Source organism: Caretta caretta, chromosome 24, assembly GCF_965140235.1.
Source record: "Caretta caretta isolate rCarCar2 chromosome 24, rCarCar1.hap1, whole genome shotgun sequence".
In the NCBI taxonomy this organism is placed as follows: Eukaryota; Metazoa; Chordata; order Testudines; family Cheloniidae; genus Caretta; species Caretta caretta.
Window position 1 is genome coordinate 3,621,348 of NC_134229.1, and position 19,484 is coordinate 3,640,831.

General features: G+C 46.0%; 1 protein-coding gene across 4 annotated transcripts in view; it reads right to left on the minus strand.

Annotated features, from left to right (window-relative positions):
- Nucleotides 1–365: 365 nt before the first annotated feature.
- Nucleotides 366–19,484, minus strand: part of LOC125625802 (SLAM family member 9) — a 45,629-nt gene continuing 26,510 nt past the window's right edge. For 2 of the 4 annotated variants that reach the window (XM_075123077.1, XM_075123078.1), the window contains 6 exons: nt 14,475–14,585; nt 13,261–13,296; nt 9,265–9,317; nt 8,119–8,211; nt 6,859–6,960; nt 366–5,856 (listed from right to left, as the gene is read on the minus strand). In XM_075123077.1, coding sequence (XP_074979178.1) covers nt 5,770–5,856; nt 6,859–6,960; nt 8,119–8,211; nt 9,265–9,317; nt 13,261–13,296; nt 14,475–14,585 — 482 coding nt within the window. In that variant the 3' untranslated portion in view covers nt 366–5,769. The remainder of the gene's footprint in view (nt 5,857–6,858; nt 6,961–8,118; nt 8,212–9,264; nt 9,318–13,260; nt 13,297–14,474; nt 14,586–19,484) is intronic. The other 2 variants (XR_012666013.1, XM_075123079.1) reach the window with 2 other exon arrangements.

The following is a 19,484-nucleotide window of genomic DNA, read 5'->3' on the forward strand; positions in this document are numbered from 1 at the left end:
TTGTGAGTAAAAAAACCCACTTCTTCAGATGCAACTCCAAGATCCAACCCAGACTCCTCCTTGTTGTTTTTGTGGATAAAGACTAGCCCGGCTACCCCCTGATACTTGACCGCTATTTATTAACAGTCACCCAAAACAGACTGTACATGCTACACACAGTGCTCAACACTCCCAATAAGACAGACAAACTTTTCCCTGCTGGCCAGTCAGGATCGGGATCCATCTGGGGGACTCCTGTCTCTGCACAGTGTCGTTGGCAGAGTGTTGAGGTCTGGCAGCTCTGATCTTTGGGGCTGTGTCCTGGAGTCCAAAAGAACTTCCTTTTGGACCCCAGTTTATATAGTGAAATTTGAGTCCTGTTTAGCTATATCTTAACCAATCATTTTATTACATTTTACTAAGCAACCCTAACACAGTGTAACAAAATTCTTTAACGAGTTCTACCCCACCACCTTAATTAATTTACAACTAGCAAAATTAATTAGGTAACAGACAGGAAAAATTAAAGAACCAGACAGAGACCATACAGATAAACAATAGGGAAGTGGGGACCATAATGACAAAACAATGAAGAAATGAGGATTTCACAATCACAACTGTTGATAAGGGATTTCTTGACAGACAGGATGCTATCAAACTAAGTTTTCTTTAACCATCTTAAGATCTGTTTCTTTATCTGGGGATAGTGGGGGGCCATTAGGATGGGGTCTCCTTCTTAACAGTCTGATATTACATTGTTTTAATGTAATTTAGATGGAATGTGAGGATGTGACTTCCTGCTTCTCAGCTAATGGCTGCTGCTCGGCTGCTCTTTTAATCTGGCTGCAGACGAAGGCCTGAGGCTTTAGGCCTTACAGTATGGCTGCAGACAAAGGCCTTATCCTTACACCCAGAGGGGAAGCGGTGCAGATGGTTTCAGAGTAACAGCCGTGTTAGTCTGTATTCGTAAAAAGAAAAGGAGGACTTGCGGCACCTTAGAGACTAACCAATTTATTTGAGCAGATGGTGTAACAAAGGGCAGGTGTGGAGGGTGGGAGAGGTGAAGACATAGACTGGGACATTTGAGCAATCCGCATAGAGCACTTATATGGCTCCATCCCCATGGTCTCTGAGTGCTTCACAATCCCCAGAGTAATTAACCTCCCAGCACCCCTGGGAGGTAGGGCTATATACCCATGACATAGATGGGGGAAACTGAGACAGAGGCTACATGACTTGCCCAAGGTCACATAATAGAGCAGTGGCAGAGTTGGGACTGGCTCCAAAGTCTCTTGAGGCACTGCACTGACTTGTACTAGCTGAGGATCGCAGTCATAGACGGTAGCCCTGGGTGCTGCTGGGACAATCTCTTGCCGAGGGTCTGTGCTCTGGCTCCGCATGCCGGCTGAGTGGGTGACCCTCTTTCTGCTGATAAGAACTCCTGCTCTCCAGCCAGCCCCACGTTTCATTTTTACCCCTCCCGCTCCCACCCTTTGAAAAGCATTCCCCCTTCCCACAAGGTGTCTTCACTTCTAATCTCTCAGCCCCTGCACAGGCTGCTCCCTCATTGGCTTACATTGATGCAAAATTTCCATAACTATGGCAAGATCTGGAGCCCCCATCTGTGGTCAGGAGCCCATTATGCAAAAGGTCTCATACAAACACCCCCCCCCCCCGCCTGAAGTGTTCTTCTTTGCATCAAGAACACTAATGAATTATTCCTTTGCTGGGCATTTTGGGACAGTCCTCCACATAGTGTGATGTGCTGAGCCAGCATGGCTGTAGCTCATAGGAGTTGCAGGTAGAAGAAATTTGCTGCGTCCCAGTTGGTCCAATATCCCTTGTCTGTGGAGAATCCATTCACGTAAAGTCTCTGGATCATGTCCTTAAATTGTCTCCTAGCTGGAGTCCTCAGATTCTTTCCCACAATGCCCCGGACTTGTTCCCGTTGACACCCGTCAATGATGCTTCATCAACACACACACGTCTGAAAATCCAAATGGTTTATACAGAGAGAGGGTAGCTTGCAAACAGAACGATGGGCCTTCTCTGGGGGGGGGGGGGGGTGGCGATACAGCCCCATGATTCCAGGAAAGCAGGAGTCACTGGGGAGGACAGCGGGGTAAGGATCAGGGAACTAGGGGGTTGGAAGGAGGGGAGAGGGAGCTCTTGGAAGACAAGTATTATTCATCATGTGCCACCCCGGCAATACCACAGTACACAGTTCTAGTCCAGGGATCCATGGTGTTAGGAGCTGTACAAACACAGGACAAACAGACTGTTCCTGCCACCCCCCACCCCCAAGAGTTTACAGTTAAAGTAGGAAGTTTAAAGTGGGAGACTGTTGCAGGTGTAGAAGCAGCATGGGGACCCCCCGGACTATCTGGATGCTGACCAATATTGTTTCCTTGAACTCCTTGTTGGTCTGTCTGTGTCCGCCTGTTCTCTCTTGGCTGAGAGTTAGATTGGGAGCTCTTTGGGCAGGGACCGTCTTCGGGCGTGTGTTCGTATGGCACCTAGTCTGTGACTGGGGCTCCGTCTCCCCAGGAGGAAGGCACGTGAGAACACAAATAATAATAAAAGGAGGAAGAGGTAGAGGGACCAGGCGGGAGGGAAGATTGGGGGGCACATAGGGAGTGCTCAGTAGGAGAGAACAACTGCGGAAGTGGAGGAGGTAGAAGTAGCTTAAAGGGAGGAGAACAGGATGATCGCGTGGGGAAGGCAGCAGCGAGGGACACAGAAGAATCGAGTTCATGTTGTGGCCCTGCCGGAGGCTCCAACACTTGAGCCCAGATTTTCAAACTAGCTTTGCCCCCAAAACTGCAACAAGAGCCGTGTGCTGGGGGGAACCTGCCCCGGCCATAGGGCCGAGCCCTTGAAAGTTTGGCCACAAGTCGGTCAGTTTGCAAGGACTTTTTGTTCCCAAATCTCCGTTTTTAAATCTTCTAAAAATAAAATTAGTCAAAACCGAAGCAAACCACTGAGATTTTGTTAGGACAAAACAGTTTGTTCGACTCAAACTGAACTTTTCCACTGAAGTCCTTCCACAAGAAGTGTCTGTCATGTTGTATGGCCCACCGGCGTTCTGTGGAATGAGCCGAGCATGGCATGGCACGTCTCCAACTTTCCAGTAGGGTTGCATTTTATTTCCTTTGCTTTATCCTGTCTTCACGTTTTTTCTTTTCAACGTTAGTAAAATTCATTCCCTTTGTTATAGCTGGAGTATGTAGGGGAATGAGGAGGTTCCCGCCGAACCCGCCCCAAGGTTCCTAAATGTTCCCCTTCAAGATATGACCTCACCCACTTTGTTTCCCTAATATCCTGGGACTGACACGGCTGCAACACCACTGCATACCCCTTCAAGACTGAAACTTTTCTGGGGCTACTCTCCGCCTGCTGAGGGATTCCACAGAAACATTCCTGAGCAAAAAAAAAAAAATCCCTGCACAAAAAAGGTTCCTTCATTTCTGAATAGGAGGATATGAGGTAGGGAGGAAGTAAACTTTTCCCATTAGTAAGTATTTGATCGTTCGTTTGTTTGACCAACTCTGGCTGTTTGGAGCGGTCATTGACATTTTACTGGAGATGGACCTGGGCAACGAGAGGTGCCTTCCAGTGACAGAAAAGTGCTTGGATTTGCCCAAGTTATAGATTCTTAGGGCCCGAGTCTCACTGCTTTGCAGGCCATTTTACACAGGTCTGACAGGTTCAAGGTACCTGAAAGTGGGGGTAACTACTTTTTAAGGCATCTGTACACTGCTAAAGCACCATCAGGGGGCCTTAATGTAACAGAATCAAGACTTCATTTTTTTCCCTTGGTGGGGGACCTAGAAAATTCAGCAGCAAGAGAGATTGTGAGTCTGAGCTATGTACGCTAATACTGAGTTTTGATAGTGTGCTTGTCATCAAAGTCTATAGACTACAGCCTTAAAGCTGAAGAGTGTTTTAAGGAGAGTAAAGCTCTTGGGTAAGGGGCAAGCACAGAGGTGAATTTCACTCTAGATGAATTCGCAGAAAGAAAAGGAGGACTTGTGGCACCTTAGAGAGACGAACAAATTTATTTGAGCATAAGCTTTCGTGAGCTACAGCTCACTTCATCGGATGCATGCAGTAGAAAATACAGTGGGGAGATTTATATACACAGAGAACATGAAACAATGGGTGTTACCATACACACTGTAATCAGAGTGATCATTTAAGGTGAGCTATTACCAGCAGGAGAGCAGGGGGAGGGGGAACGGAACCGTTTGTAGTGATAATCAAGGTGGGCCATTTCCAGCAGTTGACAAGAACGTCTGAGGAAGGAGGGGGGCGGGGGGGGGGGGTAAACATGGGGAAATCGTTTTACTTTGTGTAATGACCCATCCACTCCCAGTCTCTATTCAAGCCTAAGTTAATTATATCCAGTTTGCAAATTAATTCCAATTCAGCAGTCTCTCGTTGGAGTCTGTTTCTGAAGGTTTTTTTGTTGAAGAATTGCCACTTTTAGTCTGTAATCGAGTGACCAGAGAGACTGAAGTGTTCTCCGACTGGTTTTTGAATGTTATAATTCTTGACGTCTGATTTGTGTCCATTTATTCTTTTACGTAGAGACTGTCCAGTTTGACCAATGTACATGGCAGAGGGGCATTGCTGGCACATGATTGCATAGATCACATTGGTAGATGTGCAGGTGAACGAGCCTCTGATGTAAAGAGTGTAAAGAGTTGTCACTTTGGATGGGCTATCACCAGCAGGAGAGTGAATTTGTGTGGGGGGGTGGAGGGTGAGAAAACCTGGATTTGTGCTGGAAATGGCCCACCTGATGATCACTTTAGATAAGCTATTACCAGCAGGACAGTTGGGTGGGAGGAGGTATTGTTTCATATTCTCTGTGTATAAATAAAGTCTGCTGCAGTTTCCACGGCATGCATCCGATGAAGTGAGCTGTAGCTCACGAAAGCTCATGCTCAAATAAATTGGTTAGTCTCTAAGGTGCCACAAGTACTCCTTTTCTTTTTGCGAATACAGACTAACACGGCTGTTACTCTGGAGCCTCTGATGGTGTGGCTGATGTGATTAGGCCCTAGGATGGTGTCCCCTGAATAGATATGTGGACACAGTTGGCAACGGGCTTTGTTGCATGGATAGGCTCCTGGGTTAGTGGTTCTGTTGTGTGGTGTGTGGTTGCTGGTGAGTATTTGCTTCAGGTTGGGGGGCTGTCTGTAAGCAAGGACTGGCCTGTCTCCCAAGATCTGTGAGAGTGATGGGTCATCCTTCAGGATAGGTTGTAGATCCTTGATGACGTGTTGGAGAGGTTTTAGTTGGGGGCTGAAGATGATGGCTAGAGGCGTTCTGTTATTTTCTTTGTTGGGCCTGTGTGTGTGTTGTTTTTATTTGCATTGTGTAACCCACACACCGTCTGGATGTGGTCTGTCTAGCACCTAGACCACGTAGAGAGAGAGCCGTTAATGAGTCTGCTCTACATCCTTAGCTAACAGCCAGATGGCTTTTAGCTCATGCGGTAGAGGCTCATGCTTTAAGCTCCAGAGGTCCCCGGTTTGATCCCACCCACCAAGGACTGGGGGTCTGTCCACATTACAATTGCAGTACTTGACAGGAGCCCCAGTCAGGGACTAGGACCCTATGGTGCCAGGCGCTGTACATTATTATATTAAATTATACATTAAATTATACATTATAATTACATTAAATTATACTCATTGATCCTCTGCTGTTTGGCTGTCTGATGCTGGGGTACTCAATTATTCCTTGTTTCTCTCTGCATGTTTGTGTTGCCTTGACAAGCTATTAGATGATCTTGTTGTATTCTGTTGTCGCTTGAGGTTTTGGAGTGGCCGCAGAATCATCAGCATCTGTGGACTTGGCGGTCTTTGTCTGCAAGACCAGAAACAGTAAAGAGCAGAAATGTTAGCGATGGGAAAGCCAAAAATACTGAAAAGTCGTGTCTGTGCCCTGCACACAGTGCCAGAAACATGCCTAGGTTACCAGGGGCAGGTCTGTTCTCATGGGGGGATAGAAGGACTCATGGGGGTGTCTAGAGTGCTGGGCTCAGGTTAAGATTACAGCTGGGTGAAATTTTTCAGCTGAAACTTAATTTCAACAAACAATGCAGATTTGGCAACATCAAACCGTTTCAGGAATTCGTCTGGGTTTGGCTGAATTATTTGTCTCGGAACTTTTTATTTATTTATTTATTTATTTTAAGTCAATGGTTTGACATTTTTGAAATGAAATTTTTACTTTCTTTTTGGTTCACAATGACTTGTTTTGAAATTTCCTTTATTTATTTTTTTTGAAATTCACAAATGTTTGAAAATGCTTCGAATGGAACCGAAACATTTTTGTTCAACCCAAAAGTTTTTTTTTTCTTTCAACTTTTCAATTTGCTGTAAATCGTCCTCCCCTCCCTCCCCCGAAAAGTTAAGTTGAAGTATTTCACCTAGCTCTCATCTCGGGTGATGGGGCTCCCCTGTTCCCTACAAGGGAAAATTCCCACTATACCCCAAGCCCAGACTGCCACAATCAGGATGTTTTTCCTGCTCTGTAGTGTACTTACCCTCCAGTCACCCCCACAGCTGACTACTCAACAATCCCTCTCCCCCTTAGGGGCCAATTTTTGTTCCCAGTTACTCAGTGGAGAATCGCACTGAAGTCAATGGAAGTTGCAACCAACTTAGGCCCCGACTCTGCATGCTACAGCTCATGACTCGAGCCTGTTTGGAGTCAGCGTTGCTCTGCATGGACACTGGGGTCCGCCCACATGATGTCCTTGCAGGATCGTGGCCCAACTGGATACAGAACGGGGCCTCTCAGGCAGCCATGGCCCTACAAACCCTGAATTCCACCCTCTAATAACAGGATGCAAACCCCACTTGCCGGGTTTGGCTGGCTGACTGTGGCATAAATGGTTTTCTCGCCCTTCTCCATGGATTCCAGGCCTTCCTTGCACAGCTTCTCATCATCCGTTTGTGGAGGCGACTGAAATGAAAGAGACAGAGCTGTCACTATTCCTGTCAGGAGACAAAAGCTCCGAGCGCTTGGGGATCCGGGGTGGAATCCTGGTCCCGCTAGCATCAATGGGGCCGGGAGTTTGAGAGTCCCCAGCGTGTGAAAGCTTTCCCCTGGTTTGGCCCTGGATGGAGGCACAGCTCACAGCAGCCAGTCTCCGAGCCCAGGTCCACAGACTCGGGGCTCGCAGAGCTCCGGCTCCCAAGCTAAAAGAGCTGTGAAAACATTGTGACTCGGGCTTGACCCTCTCCTCCCAGCTCCTGCCTGAGCCGTACCATCCACACAGCTGTCTTCAGCACCACGGCCAACCTGCTGCTTGCGGGGTAGACGTCCCTTGAAAGTAGGTGGCCGGCGCCTGATTCACCACCGCCCTTGGCGCGGTCATTTACACCAGCGTCGAACACTCCTGTCCTGAGCTGGTGGCCCTCTACGGTGCCGTCAATCAGCACAGAAGGGGCGGGGCAATGGAGAATAGGGCCCAGGGAATCTGTCAGCCTGTGTGTGCAAAGGAGACTCACTGGCCTCACTTCTGTGTCTTGCTACGGGCTGATCTGGAGGCATAAAGAGGGGCAGGGTAGCCTCCAGCCAAACCTCCCCGGTGCAGCGGGGTTTCCGTGGTGGTACAGGGTGTCCGTACAATGCCTGTAGAGGCCCTCGCGCAGGGCCATGCCGGGGGTGGACTGGGAAAGAGTGCAACCGGGGGCTGGGGAACTGTGAGCTCGCACTATCCTGGGCCCCTGGGGCTACTCTAAGTTGTGCTGTGGGGGCTGGTCCTCTTCCCAGACCAGCTCTCAGAGCATAAAGGGGAGATAAAGTCTCTTTTCCCCTGTCTCTATTTGCATTGCCCTCTGCCACGCTCTGTCTCCCGCAGGCTCAGCACAGAACTTGGTTCACTGTGTTTAAGTGTTGATTATCATCGCTACCTCCAGGTCTCATTGATGTCCAGATCATTGTCCATATTTTCCCTGAAATCAGAGAGCACCTAGCCATGGGCCCGTTACACTAGTGGTTGTTATTAGAGCCCGTAGCATGCTAGGGGTCAGCGATCACAGTGTTTAACTCTGCCAGCCAGGAGAAGGAAACCCATGTCAAATAAATATACAGGAAAGCAAGGTGTAGCTCTCCTACCTGGTTTGGGTGATGGACCTTGGAATAGATCGTTTTTGTCTCGTCCTCCTTGGTCTCCGGACCCCTTTTCTGAGTCCCCGTTCTACTGCAAGCCTAAATAGACAGATCCCGCCCCATAGCATGAGCTGGACACAGATTTGCAGCAGCTGAGTGAAGTGGCTTTAAATAATGCTTTGTAGAGTCAGGTCAGAGTGCAATCGTCACAAGGGGCAAACAAGGCCAAAGCTGTGGTCAGAATTAGAGTTCGGGGAAACTTTTTTGGCAAATAGCGAATTTGCCCAAAATGCATTTTTCGGCGCAATTGGGGGTCAATTCAGCAACTAGTTTTGGCCAAAAATGGTGGGGGGGGGGACACACTTCAAAGTCAAAATATTTTGTTTTAACTCTTCCAATTCTGACAAACTTCCTTTCTACCATTTTGAAACAAGAGTTTGATTATTTTGTTTTGAAACCACAATTCATTTCAAAATTTAGGTTTTGGTTTTTTTTTTTAAAAAGGGGGTTGGGGCAAAAAACACCTGAAATGACCCAAAATTAACGCCGGGGGGGAGGGGGTGGGATTGAAAAAATTTCATTTCGCATCAAGTTAAACATTTTTCTTCAGCAAAAAAAACTCTGCAAAAACAGTTTCAGTTCGAACCGAAATTTTTCTGGAATTTTTTCGGTTCAGGCCCTGAATCGAACAATTATTTGCTCATCTCTAGTCTTAATTCTTAGCTGAAAGGCTCCCTGCCCACAAGGGCTTCTGGAATGGACACCGGGCACAGGATTCCATCCTGTCCCGTGTGGAGGCCCGGTTCTGTTGGGTCAGGGCCCTTTGCAGCTACAAAGGATTGGAACAGCTGCTCCTTCTCTCTAAGAGCAGCTGCCGCTTTCAGCATCGACCGAGCATTATTGCATGTTCCAAAGGGACCTCAAAAATTTTCTGGCTGCTTCCAACGCCGCCTCCTCTTCCCCCATCACAAAGTGACCCCAGTGTTTCTGCTAGCCCCACTTGTCCCTTGACTGGGGCCCCACAGTCCCATACTCGTGGTAAATCTAAGGCACTGGTACCATCAACCCATCCTGGCTATTCTTCTGGCTAAGCCGACCCACTGCCTCGAATTGGTAACGGTTTCACCATGAGGTAGCTTTAGGTGAACTCACCAGTGGCAAATTACCGACTTTGGCATAAACTGTGTTTGTTTCTGCATCGGCCTCTGCAATGAAAAGAACATGAGAAGTAAGTGAATGGAACAGACCCCGCTGCCAGTGGAGACTGGGAACTGGGAGACACTGGACTCATGGCATAGGGCTGGGCGGTCCCCCTTGCTGTGCCCTCATCCGTTCTGTATGGTAACTTCAGACAGATGGGGAGGACATGCACTCTCCTCTCGCCTGAGTGCTTAAGGGAAATCTGTGTTATTTATGATCCACGCTGCACATGTTACTGGGCTCATTGAACTGGAGTCATTAAAGATCCTTGGGCACTTCGTGAATGACCAGTGGTGTTCACCTAGAACCAGGCCAAATTCTAACTCTGGTAACTGTAGCAGGGTTGCTATGCAGTATCAAACAGCTGCCATGTTCCCCCTCAGAGGTGGCTCCATTACAATGATGGGTGACAAAAATCTCCGTAAACTTTATCAATCATTTTGCAAGGCACTTTGGGATACCTAAGGATGAAAAGTACTAAGTAACTGTTCAAAGAATAAAAAACAGGTGACTAGTTGTCTGTGGAGCTTTACTTTTAGTAAAAGAAAAGACTTTTTAAAGTATTAATCTAGTAGCCCTAAACAATAGTGGGGGGGCGGTTAAAGGGGGGAAATACTTATATTTCTTCAATTCTTCCCCCTGTTTTTGTTGAAATGAAAAATTCTTTAGAAGCTCGACACTTTTTTAGAAACCAGCTCTGCCAATCTGACCAGTTCTACACTTGCTTTGAAACAGGAAAAAATGTAAAAAAACAACAACATAAGAACGGCCCCACTGGCTCAGATCAAAGGTCCATCCAGCCCAGTATCCGGTCTACTGACAGTGGCCAATGCCAGGTGCCCCAGAGGGAGTGAACCTAACAGGTAATGGTCTAGTGATCTCTCTCCTGCCATCCATCTCCACCCTCTGACAAACAGAGGCTCGGGACACCATTCCTTACCCATCCTGGCTAATAGCCGTTAATGGACTTAACCTCCATGAATTTATTTAACAAAGAGAGAACAAATATGAAGTCTCCATGGGAGAAAGAGGAATAGAACACAGTGGCTCGTTTTGTAACATGTCCAGTCTGCACAACCCCGGGACTAATTCTCCTCTGGTCTGCAGGTTGTGTTGATGACGACAACTCCAAAACGAGTTATCAAAAGTCTAGGGAATAGGAAGCATTTGTTGAGTGGCGACAATCCTGGCATCTTTGCTCCTTCTGTTTGGTTTCTTAAAAAGACCTTTATACTTTGCAGCTGTAGAGGTTAGTCTTTGGTACATAATGGCCCTGATTCAGGAAAAAACTTAAACACATGGTTAGCTTTAAGAGTAATTAATATCTAGCTCTTGTCTAGGGGTTTTCATCAGTCGACCTCAAAGCGCTTTACAAAGGCGGTCATTATCCCCATTTTACATATGGGGAAGTGAGGCACGGAGCGGGAAACTGACTCCTCCATGGTCACGCATCAGGCTAGTGGAAGAGTCGGTACTAGAACCCTGATCTTCTGAGTCCTAGTCAGGGCACTGTTCACAAGGTAAAGCTGGGTTTGATGGGCAGTGTTAAGTCCCATAAACTGCACTGGGGCTTACACTAGTGCTTCAGTGTTCTCCTGAATACAGATACTTTCCTAGAGTGGGACAGCTGCTTATGAAGCGGCGCCGTTCCTCCTTATATTCCATCTCTCCCAGCTTCGGCGTCAGTCTTTAAACTTGCCAATGTCATTCTTGTGTTTTTTTTAGCTCTTGTGAGATCTTTTGCTGTTGTCTTCAGGGGTGTTTGCACGAAATTACTGTTCAAAGCAACGAGTCCCATGCTTCCAATTCTTCTTTTGTTTCATTAAACTGGAACCTTTCCATATTCTTAGAAAGGGGGAATGGACACTTATATTTTTCTTCCCTTTTAACCAGGAAATCTCTCCCTTGCACCTTTCGTTTTTTCTGAGCTCCTTGTCGTTTTATAGCCCCATCCTTTCAGCTGCATCTTTGTCATTCCCGTAAACAGAGATTAAAAGAGGTGTTTTCCCATGCAGGTGCATTTCATTCCAGATTAAAGAAAACGGACAAAGGAAGAACAAATGTAAAGCTGCCAGGAGAGGGAGTGAGAGCCCAGTGTGTGTGATTGGCCCTGCGACATTCTGCATCTGAGAAGAAACACAAAATGGCACCTGCCTCACTGCTACCTACACCGCAACCCTTCCTATGACTGTCCTGTGCAACCAAACCTGCCTAATTTACAGGACTAGGACAGGACCTCTAGCCCAATCCCTGCCTCCTACACCTACCATGTTTTCAAAGTGGACAGAATGTTCCTCCCTCTTTGCTTCTCAGCTCCTCTCCAACCACTCAGCTCACTACCCTGCCCTCAACTCCTCCAATAAGAGGGATAGCAGTGAAGAGTGGCAGCATGATAAGCAGCCAGCAGTTGGAAGGAGGATGTTGGCAGATCTCAGGCACCAACAGCAGCGATTAGCCCCTCTTTCTGACACTGGATATCAAAGGCTAAAATTTTCAAAAATGCTTAAGTGACTTAGAAGCCCAAGTCTCAGTTTTCAAGCATGACATGGAGCCAGATTTTCAAAGATATTTAGGTGCATAAGGATGCAGATAGGTGCCTAGTGGGATTTCCAAAAACATCTATCCAAAAACAGGTTAGGTGTCTGTCTTCAACTTTAGGTGCCTAAATACCTTTGAAAATCTGGTTCTTCAGAACCTAGGCCCAGCTTCTCAAAGGTATGTAAGCTCCTAACTTCCATTGAAGTTAAGAACCTAAAATACCTTTAAGGATCTGGGCTCTAAGTCTTATTGAAAGGATTTAAGCTCCTAAGTCACTCAGGCATTGCTGAAAACATAATCCAGCATTGCGGGGGAGCACAGCAGGTTGGGTAATAGTCTTGCAGAAATAATGTACAGTGTGAGAATCACTTACACTTCTGCAGTATCTTCCACCCACAAGGTTCCTAAAGCATTTCACAAATGATGGGCCAGATGTCAAGGTGGTGTGTAAGGGGGAGGTGTAAATTACACTTTGAGTCTAAACTGGTGTAATTTATACAGTGAAGGAGTGCAAGAAGGCATAAGATAAATCACCTTATACTCTTTGACTCATTACTTATGAACATTATTTGGCTTCCTGTGTTGTATGTATGCTATGTCTCCGTTTGGGTTTGCGATTATGAAATTGCTCAAGTACTCAGAGACTCACAGATTTTAAGGCCAGAAGGGACCATCATGATCATCTTGTCTGACCTCCTGCACATCACAGGCCACAGAACCTCACCCACCTACTTCTGTAATAGACCCAGAGCCTCTGACTGTGTTACTGAAGTCCTCAAATAACGATTTAATAGATTTCAAGTTACAGAGACTCCACTGTAGTTCAAAGCAACAAGTGACCTGTGCCGCAGGCTGCGGAAGAAGGTGAAAACCCCCCAGGGTCTCTGCCAATCTGACCTGAGTGGAAATTCCTTCCTGGTCCCAAATATAGCGATCAGTTGGACCCTGAGCATGTGGGTGAGACCCACCAGCCAGACAGGTGGGAAAGAATTCTCTGTAGTTACTCAGAGCCTTCCCCCTCTAGTGTCCCATCTCCAGCCATTGCTCATAGCAGTCGTGGATGGCCATATGCAATTGTAGGTAACCTCATTGTACCATCCCCTCCATAAACTTATCAAGCTCAATCTTTAAGCAAGTTAGGTTCCCCACCGCCCTCCCAGGAAGGCTGTTCCAGAACTTTACTCCTCTGATGGTTAGAAACCTTTGCCTAATTTCAATCCTAAACTAAGCACCATCCACCTAAAGAGAAGTACATGAAATAAACCCTTCGGCTGTTTGTTTTTAATTTTTTTTGCAAGGTCTGACCTGTTTCCAATCAGCAGAATGTAGTTTTGTTTCCCTACAATTGTACAAATGGAAAGTAAGATTTGGAAAGTGAAATTGCTTGTTTGGGGAATGACTGTGTCTTACCTAGATCACGAAGTTCTGGATTTAGCCTTTGGCTTTCTGAGAAAGGAAAGTCAAAAGAAAACAGTCTTTAAAGTAATACAATTAGCAAATAATCCCCCCGCCCCAAAAATCCCTCTTTTCTTGTATTGTCTCCTGTCTGCATTAGATAAATAATATGGGTTCTTTTCCTTAGGAAGGAAAAGGAGATGCACATGGGAAGGGACGTAGAGTGACGTAAGATGTGCAGGGGAGGTAAGGGTGGGGACTGGGATGCAAGGGGAGGCTTCAATCCCAACATCCCCAAGCAAGAGCAGGGCTTCATTTTGTCAGGCACTGAACAGACACAGAGTAAGAAATGGTCCCTGCCCCAAAGGGTTTGGTCTAAATCAAAAGCCAGACAAAGGAAGTTTAATCACCCTCATTGTACAGATGGGGAGCTGAGGCACAGAATGAGCAAGTGACTTGCCAAAGGGCACACAGGAAGTTTGGGGCAGTGCCAGGATTTGAAACCAGATTTTAGGAATCCTATTCTAGTGCCATAACCCTAAGACTAAACTTCCTTGTGACAGCAGTGCTCCTTGGGGTACCAAGGCAGCCTCCTCCCATCGCGGTCACCCATGGGACTGATGCCTTACACTTGAGCTCCGCTGCAGGACGGACTTCCAAAATGAGAGACCCAGTGCTGGTGGGATGCTGCACCCGTGATTAGAATTACAGCAATGTTGGGCTGGAAGGGACCTCAAGAGGTCACCAAGTCCAGTCTGCTGTGCTGAGGAAGGATCTAGTAAACCTAGACCTTAGGCACCGACTCTACGGGGCTGGAGCACCCTTGGGAAAAATAGGGTGTGCTTAGCGCCTACTGGCAGCCAGCTCCTCCCCTCCCTCCCAGCGCCTCCTTGGAGGAACAGACCATTCTGATTTTTTTTATTTATTTTGTTTTATATTAAATTAGGGTTACAAATTATAACATAGAATAAAATTTTAAATATAAAATAAAACAAAATATATAAACACAAATATACAAAATGTTTGTTTTATCAAAACTAAATGTTTTGACGGACCTCATGCTTTTCTCAGAAATTCTGTGTCCTGGGGAATTTTGAAATTTGACATTTCCTTCTCATTTGGAACAAAACCAGATTCTGAAATGGCAGAATTTCCTGCCGAATGGAAATTTTGGCTTCTTCCCAGCTCTAAGGATGTTTAGACAGATTCCCAAAGACTGAAACACTCACCCCTTTTTCTCCGCCGTCTGACTAGTCGTGCTGCAGTTAATACACTTGCAACTGCAACTACACCTCCACATGTACCCGCAGCTAAACCTAGAGCGGAAGACTTTGTGATGCCTTTAAAGAAAGAAACGATGTGCTTTTAGTCATAGCAGTAATAACGATGAACAAAAAAAGTACTGAAGCTATAATATAAGAAAAGGAGGACGTGTGGCACCTTAGAGACTAACCAATTTATTTGAGCATGAGCTTTCGTGAGCTACAGCTCACTTCATCCCCCCCCCCCTCCATGGTTTCTGCATAGCTCTGCCCTGGGAGCCTGATTCCCCACTGCCTTGCAGCTTGTGTCGTCTTTTACAAACTGAGTAGGAAGCAAAATCAGCATGGTAGTGTTTTATACCCAATTTGTCCTCACTTTCCACCGCTGTAAATGATACCGGGAACAGGGCAGTGGGGAATTAGGTCCCATGTGTTCAGTTAGCAAGCTCTTAGCAAGTGTTTGCTCAGAAGAGCATTGCTTAAGGAAAACCCCATAGAGAGAATTTTACAGATTTCTATCCCTGCTATGTTTCAGAGGAGCAGCCGTGTTAGTCTATATTCGCAAAAAGAAAAGGAGGACTTGTGGCACCTTAGACTAAGACTAAGGTGTCTTTGCACTTCATTGAAGAAGTGAGCTGTAGCTCACGAAAGCTTATGCTCAAATAAATTGGTTAGTCTCTAAGGTGCCACAAGTCCTCCTTATCCCTGCTATAGAATTCTAATTCATAGGACAAAATACATGAAGAAAGAACCTTATTCTCTTTTAAGTTCGATGGGTTTTTAGATTGATTTCTCTAGAAACCTTATTGCATTTCTATAGATTTCTGTTTGTTTCACCCCTGCTAAACTCTCTAGGACTTTTCCATAAGAACCTAGTAAGGCCACTCACAATTTGGCCCTCAGTCAGGCAGTTTACAAACGAATGCTACAAGGGCTGGTCAACACTCAGTGTTTGTCTCGATAGAACTATGATGGTTACGGGGTGTGCTTTTTCTTCTGATATATTTATACTGGAACCACCCCTTATACCAAGATAAATGTGCCTTATAATTGTGTCATAGATTTGAGGTAACTGCACCTTGGACCATGGTCTGCTCAAGGGATGCCTTCTTAGGGTATGTCTACACTGCAATGTAAGCCCAGCGTTAGTGAGATTCAAGTCAGCTGACACAACATACATGGACACAACTAATCCTGCATCTTGGCAGGGGATTAGACTAGATGACCCTTGCAGTCCCTTCTAACCCTATGGTTCTATGACCCATGTTAAGGAACCCTGGGCTTGAGCATCTACATTGTATTTTAACCCTACGTTAAGACTTCTAACCCGTGCTCGAACCTAGGGATCTGATGTCCACACTGACTTGGCTGTGTGCACTACAAAGTAACCATGTCCCAGAGTCTCTAGCAGCCCCCCGAAATGTGGTCGCCTCTAGCCCTAGGACCATGATGCACTGTGGGAAAACTTTACTGCCTGCCCTGCATGTTACAGGAAGTTTGGAGCAGCTCACTTTGCAAAAGGCTTGATCGGTTTGCTCTCCCTTGCGAACCCAACAGGCTCTCTGATAGTGCGTATGCGGATCAGTGATCAGAAGAGAATGGGTTAATGCTGACCCGAGCTGCTGCCATTTGCAAAAGGGGACATGGCTTCTGTTTTCAGTAGAACGGACTGCAGATTGTTGGGATAGAGAAGATTAAGGAAGCTGTCCTATGGAATTGTGGGATTTTTATGGCTGATTCCCAGGACCGGAGTCAAGCAGGGCAGCATCTACAGGGCAAAGCAATAGGGCTCGGACCCTGTGTCCTAGGTCTTGGCTTACCTGAAGTGTGGAGCCCTGGGTTAGCTCAATTGCAGTGTAGATGCAAATGGGTTTAGGCTTTGAGCCCGAGCTCAAGCCCAGGCTTATGTTGCAGTGTAGACATACCCTTAGGTCCCAGGTCTTTAGCCATCACCACTTTCTGGGCAGGGACTGGATCCTTCTCCCTCCAGACTGGGGCTTTACCTTTTTCTAAGGGTTTACCCCTTGGTGAACAGGTCATGTCAGTTTGTAGCCCAAGATGAGCACCTTGGGTCTGTTTAAATCCAGCTTTTTCTATAAAAAAACTTTTTGTTCTCTTGGGCCTCTGGGACCTGGCCTGCAGTAGTTTATGGTATTCTTGCTAGAAATGGTACTTCTCTGGGGCTGTTTACTGTCCCAGAAGAAATTCCCCCCACCCCCTCCATGGTTTTGGTTCTTGGAGGAGCTGTGGTAACCCCCCCCCCACATGCTGTTGAACACAGTCCCTGCCCCACAAAGATCCATAGACCATGCACTGGTAATTTTCATAAGATGAACACAATAGTCCTCTAAGATGCTACTTATGGTTGTAGTATCTGTCACAACCTGAATAGCTTATTCCCCATTCCATATAGCAATAGCTATTCTGATCTAAGGCACATTTATCCCAGTATAACTGTGTCCATACTGGGGGGGTGCAATATTCCAGATATACTGGTATAGCTAAAATGGTACCACTTTGTGTAAGAGAGCTACACAAAAACTCCAGTTGTAACCCTCCGCACAAAGCTCAGTGGAAGTTTCACATAAAGATCAAGCTCTTAAGCGCGTTCTCTGAAACTGAGGTACATTCACCTCTTCAAAGAACTGGGTCACACCTGAAGTCCAGAGAAGATGCTCAGCAAAGCCTCTTGTCTGGCATTTAAAACAAACAAACGAAAAAACCCACCTCCCTCGACATGCAGGGTTGGATTTGGGGGTTGGGGGTTACAGGAAGAGCTTGTGTTGATTTTACAAAGCAAAATTATCAGAGAAAGCAAAAAATACAACACCCCTTCCACTGAAAACCCAAATAAACAACAACCTCCAAGGCTTCAACCCTTCTTGCATCCCCCGACCAACCCTTCATTAGTCCCCATCCCAATACAGAAAGAAAAAACCACTATTTGGACTGCAAGGGCCAGATTTGCAAAGGTATTTAGGTGTAAATATGCAAATAGGTGCCTAGTGAAATTGACAAAAGCACCTAACCTGCTCAGGTGCATTTGGAAATCTCACTTCATGTCTATCTGCATCCCTAAATAGTTTTGTATATCTGGTCCCACACTTTCTGGGGCCAAGGACTGTCTCTTGCTATATATTTGTACAGCACCTAACACAACAAGGCCAAGATGTAGTTGTGACATCTAGATGCTACTGTAATACGTATTATATCTCCTCCTGAGTTCAGTGGAAGTGAACCCATTCCTTAAAATCCGCCCCCCACTGATTTCTGCTCTTCAAGTCCTTTCAGTACTACAGGTTCCACCATTATCTTGAGCTACTTCCCCATATACATCTGCATTCCCTCAAGGCCTTGATCTCTTACACCAGTAGTTCTCAACCTGGGGGTACGCAGAGGTCTTCCAGGGGGTACATCAACTCATCTATATATTTGCCTAGTTTTACAACAGGCTACATAAAAAGCCCTAGCGAAGTCAGTACCAACTAAAATTTCATACAGACAATGACTTGTTTATACTGCTCTGTATATAATACACTGAAATGTAAGTACAATAGTTATATTCCAATGGGTTTATTTTATAATTATATGGTAAAAATAAGAAAGCAAGCAATTTTTCAGTAATAGTGTGCTGTGACGCTTTTCTATCTTTATGTCTGATTTTCAAAACATAGTTTTTAAGTGAGGTGTAACTTGGGGATAGACAAGACAAATCAGACCCTTAAAGGGTACAGTCATCTGGAAAGATTGACAGCCACTGGCTTACACTGGGCAGACCTGCTCTGCAGCAAATGTTGGAGAAAGCAGAGCATTTTGCAGCATTTCTAATGAGAGCAACTTGAGCAAGCCTTTCTTGAGACATTTGTTTCCACTCCTCGCCTAAATCAGCAACTGCAGATGACTGAGCAGTGAGAAATAGAAAGAAAAAAAAAACAATAAACCCCCCCACAAATGGGTGGGGGAGGTCGGACTTCTTTTTGTCCCGCAGATCTTTAAAGTGCAAGTTTTGAATAAAGAAAAGGAGGACTTGTGGCACCTTAGAGACTGACCAATTTATTTGAGCATAAGCTTTCATGAGCTACAGCTCACTTCATCGGATGCTCCTTTTCTTTTTGCGAATACAGACTAACACGGCTGTTACTCTGAAACAAGTTTTGAATGAAGATCTACATCAGTCAGCGACAGACAAACAGAGGTGTGTATTTCTAGCTAAAGATTTGGTGAATAAAATGCCAAATTTTATCTTGCTGTGTTTGTAAACCTATGGGAGTCTGATTCTCAGTCACACTAAGACCCTTATTAATTTAGATCTAAAATACTTTAAAAGAGATACCTATCCAAGGTTCTAGGTCATTCCAGAAGCAGAGAGGGCTTTAAAATGGGCAGAAATGGCCCCCAGAGAATCTTCTTTCCCTCCCCCGCATGTCCCAAGCACAAGAACAGGGTGACTGAGAGTCAGGCCCAGTATTCATTACATTTGCAACTGAACCGTGTGCATATGAACAAAAATATTCTGCTTGGCAGCTGCCTCAAGTAGCCAAACTAGGTGCAGGGTGGATGCATGGGAGAAGGTCAGGAATCATTCCCTGCCTCATAATGCTGTTCAACAGAGTCTGTGTCACCCTTCTCCCCCGCCCCCAGACCATCACACCTCCCCTGCCCCCCACACATGCTGCACTGCAGTAAGAACGCACAGATCCATGGCCTTTGTGTTCCCTCTATTGTGAGCAAGCTGAACGCTTTAGATTAGTGGTTCTGAACCTTTTTTTCATTTGTGGATCCCCACAAAAACCTGGCCTTGTCCCCTTTCCTCCAACCACCCATGTCCTTTACATCTGTAGCAGGAAAGGTAGCGGTATAGCAGCTTCTATGCTGGTCCTACTGGAGTGTATAGGAATTGGGTAGGGCCCCTTTAAATAGTTTGTGAGCCAGCTATTAGTGCCCTCTGTGTTCTAGGAGACCACCAGAGATAATATA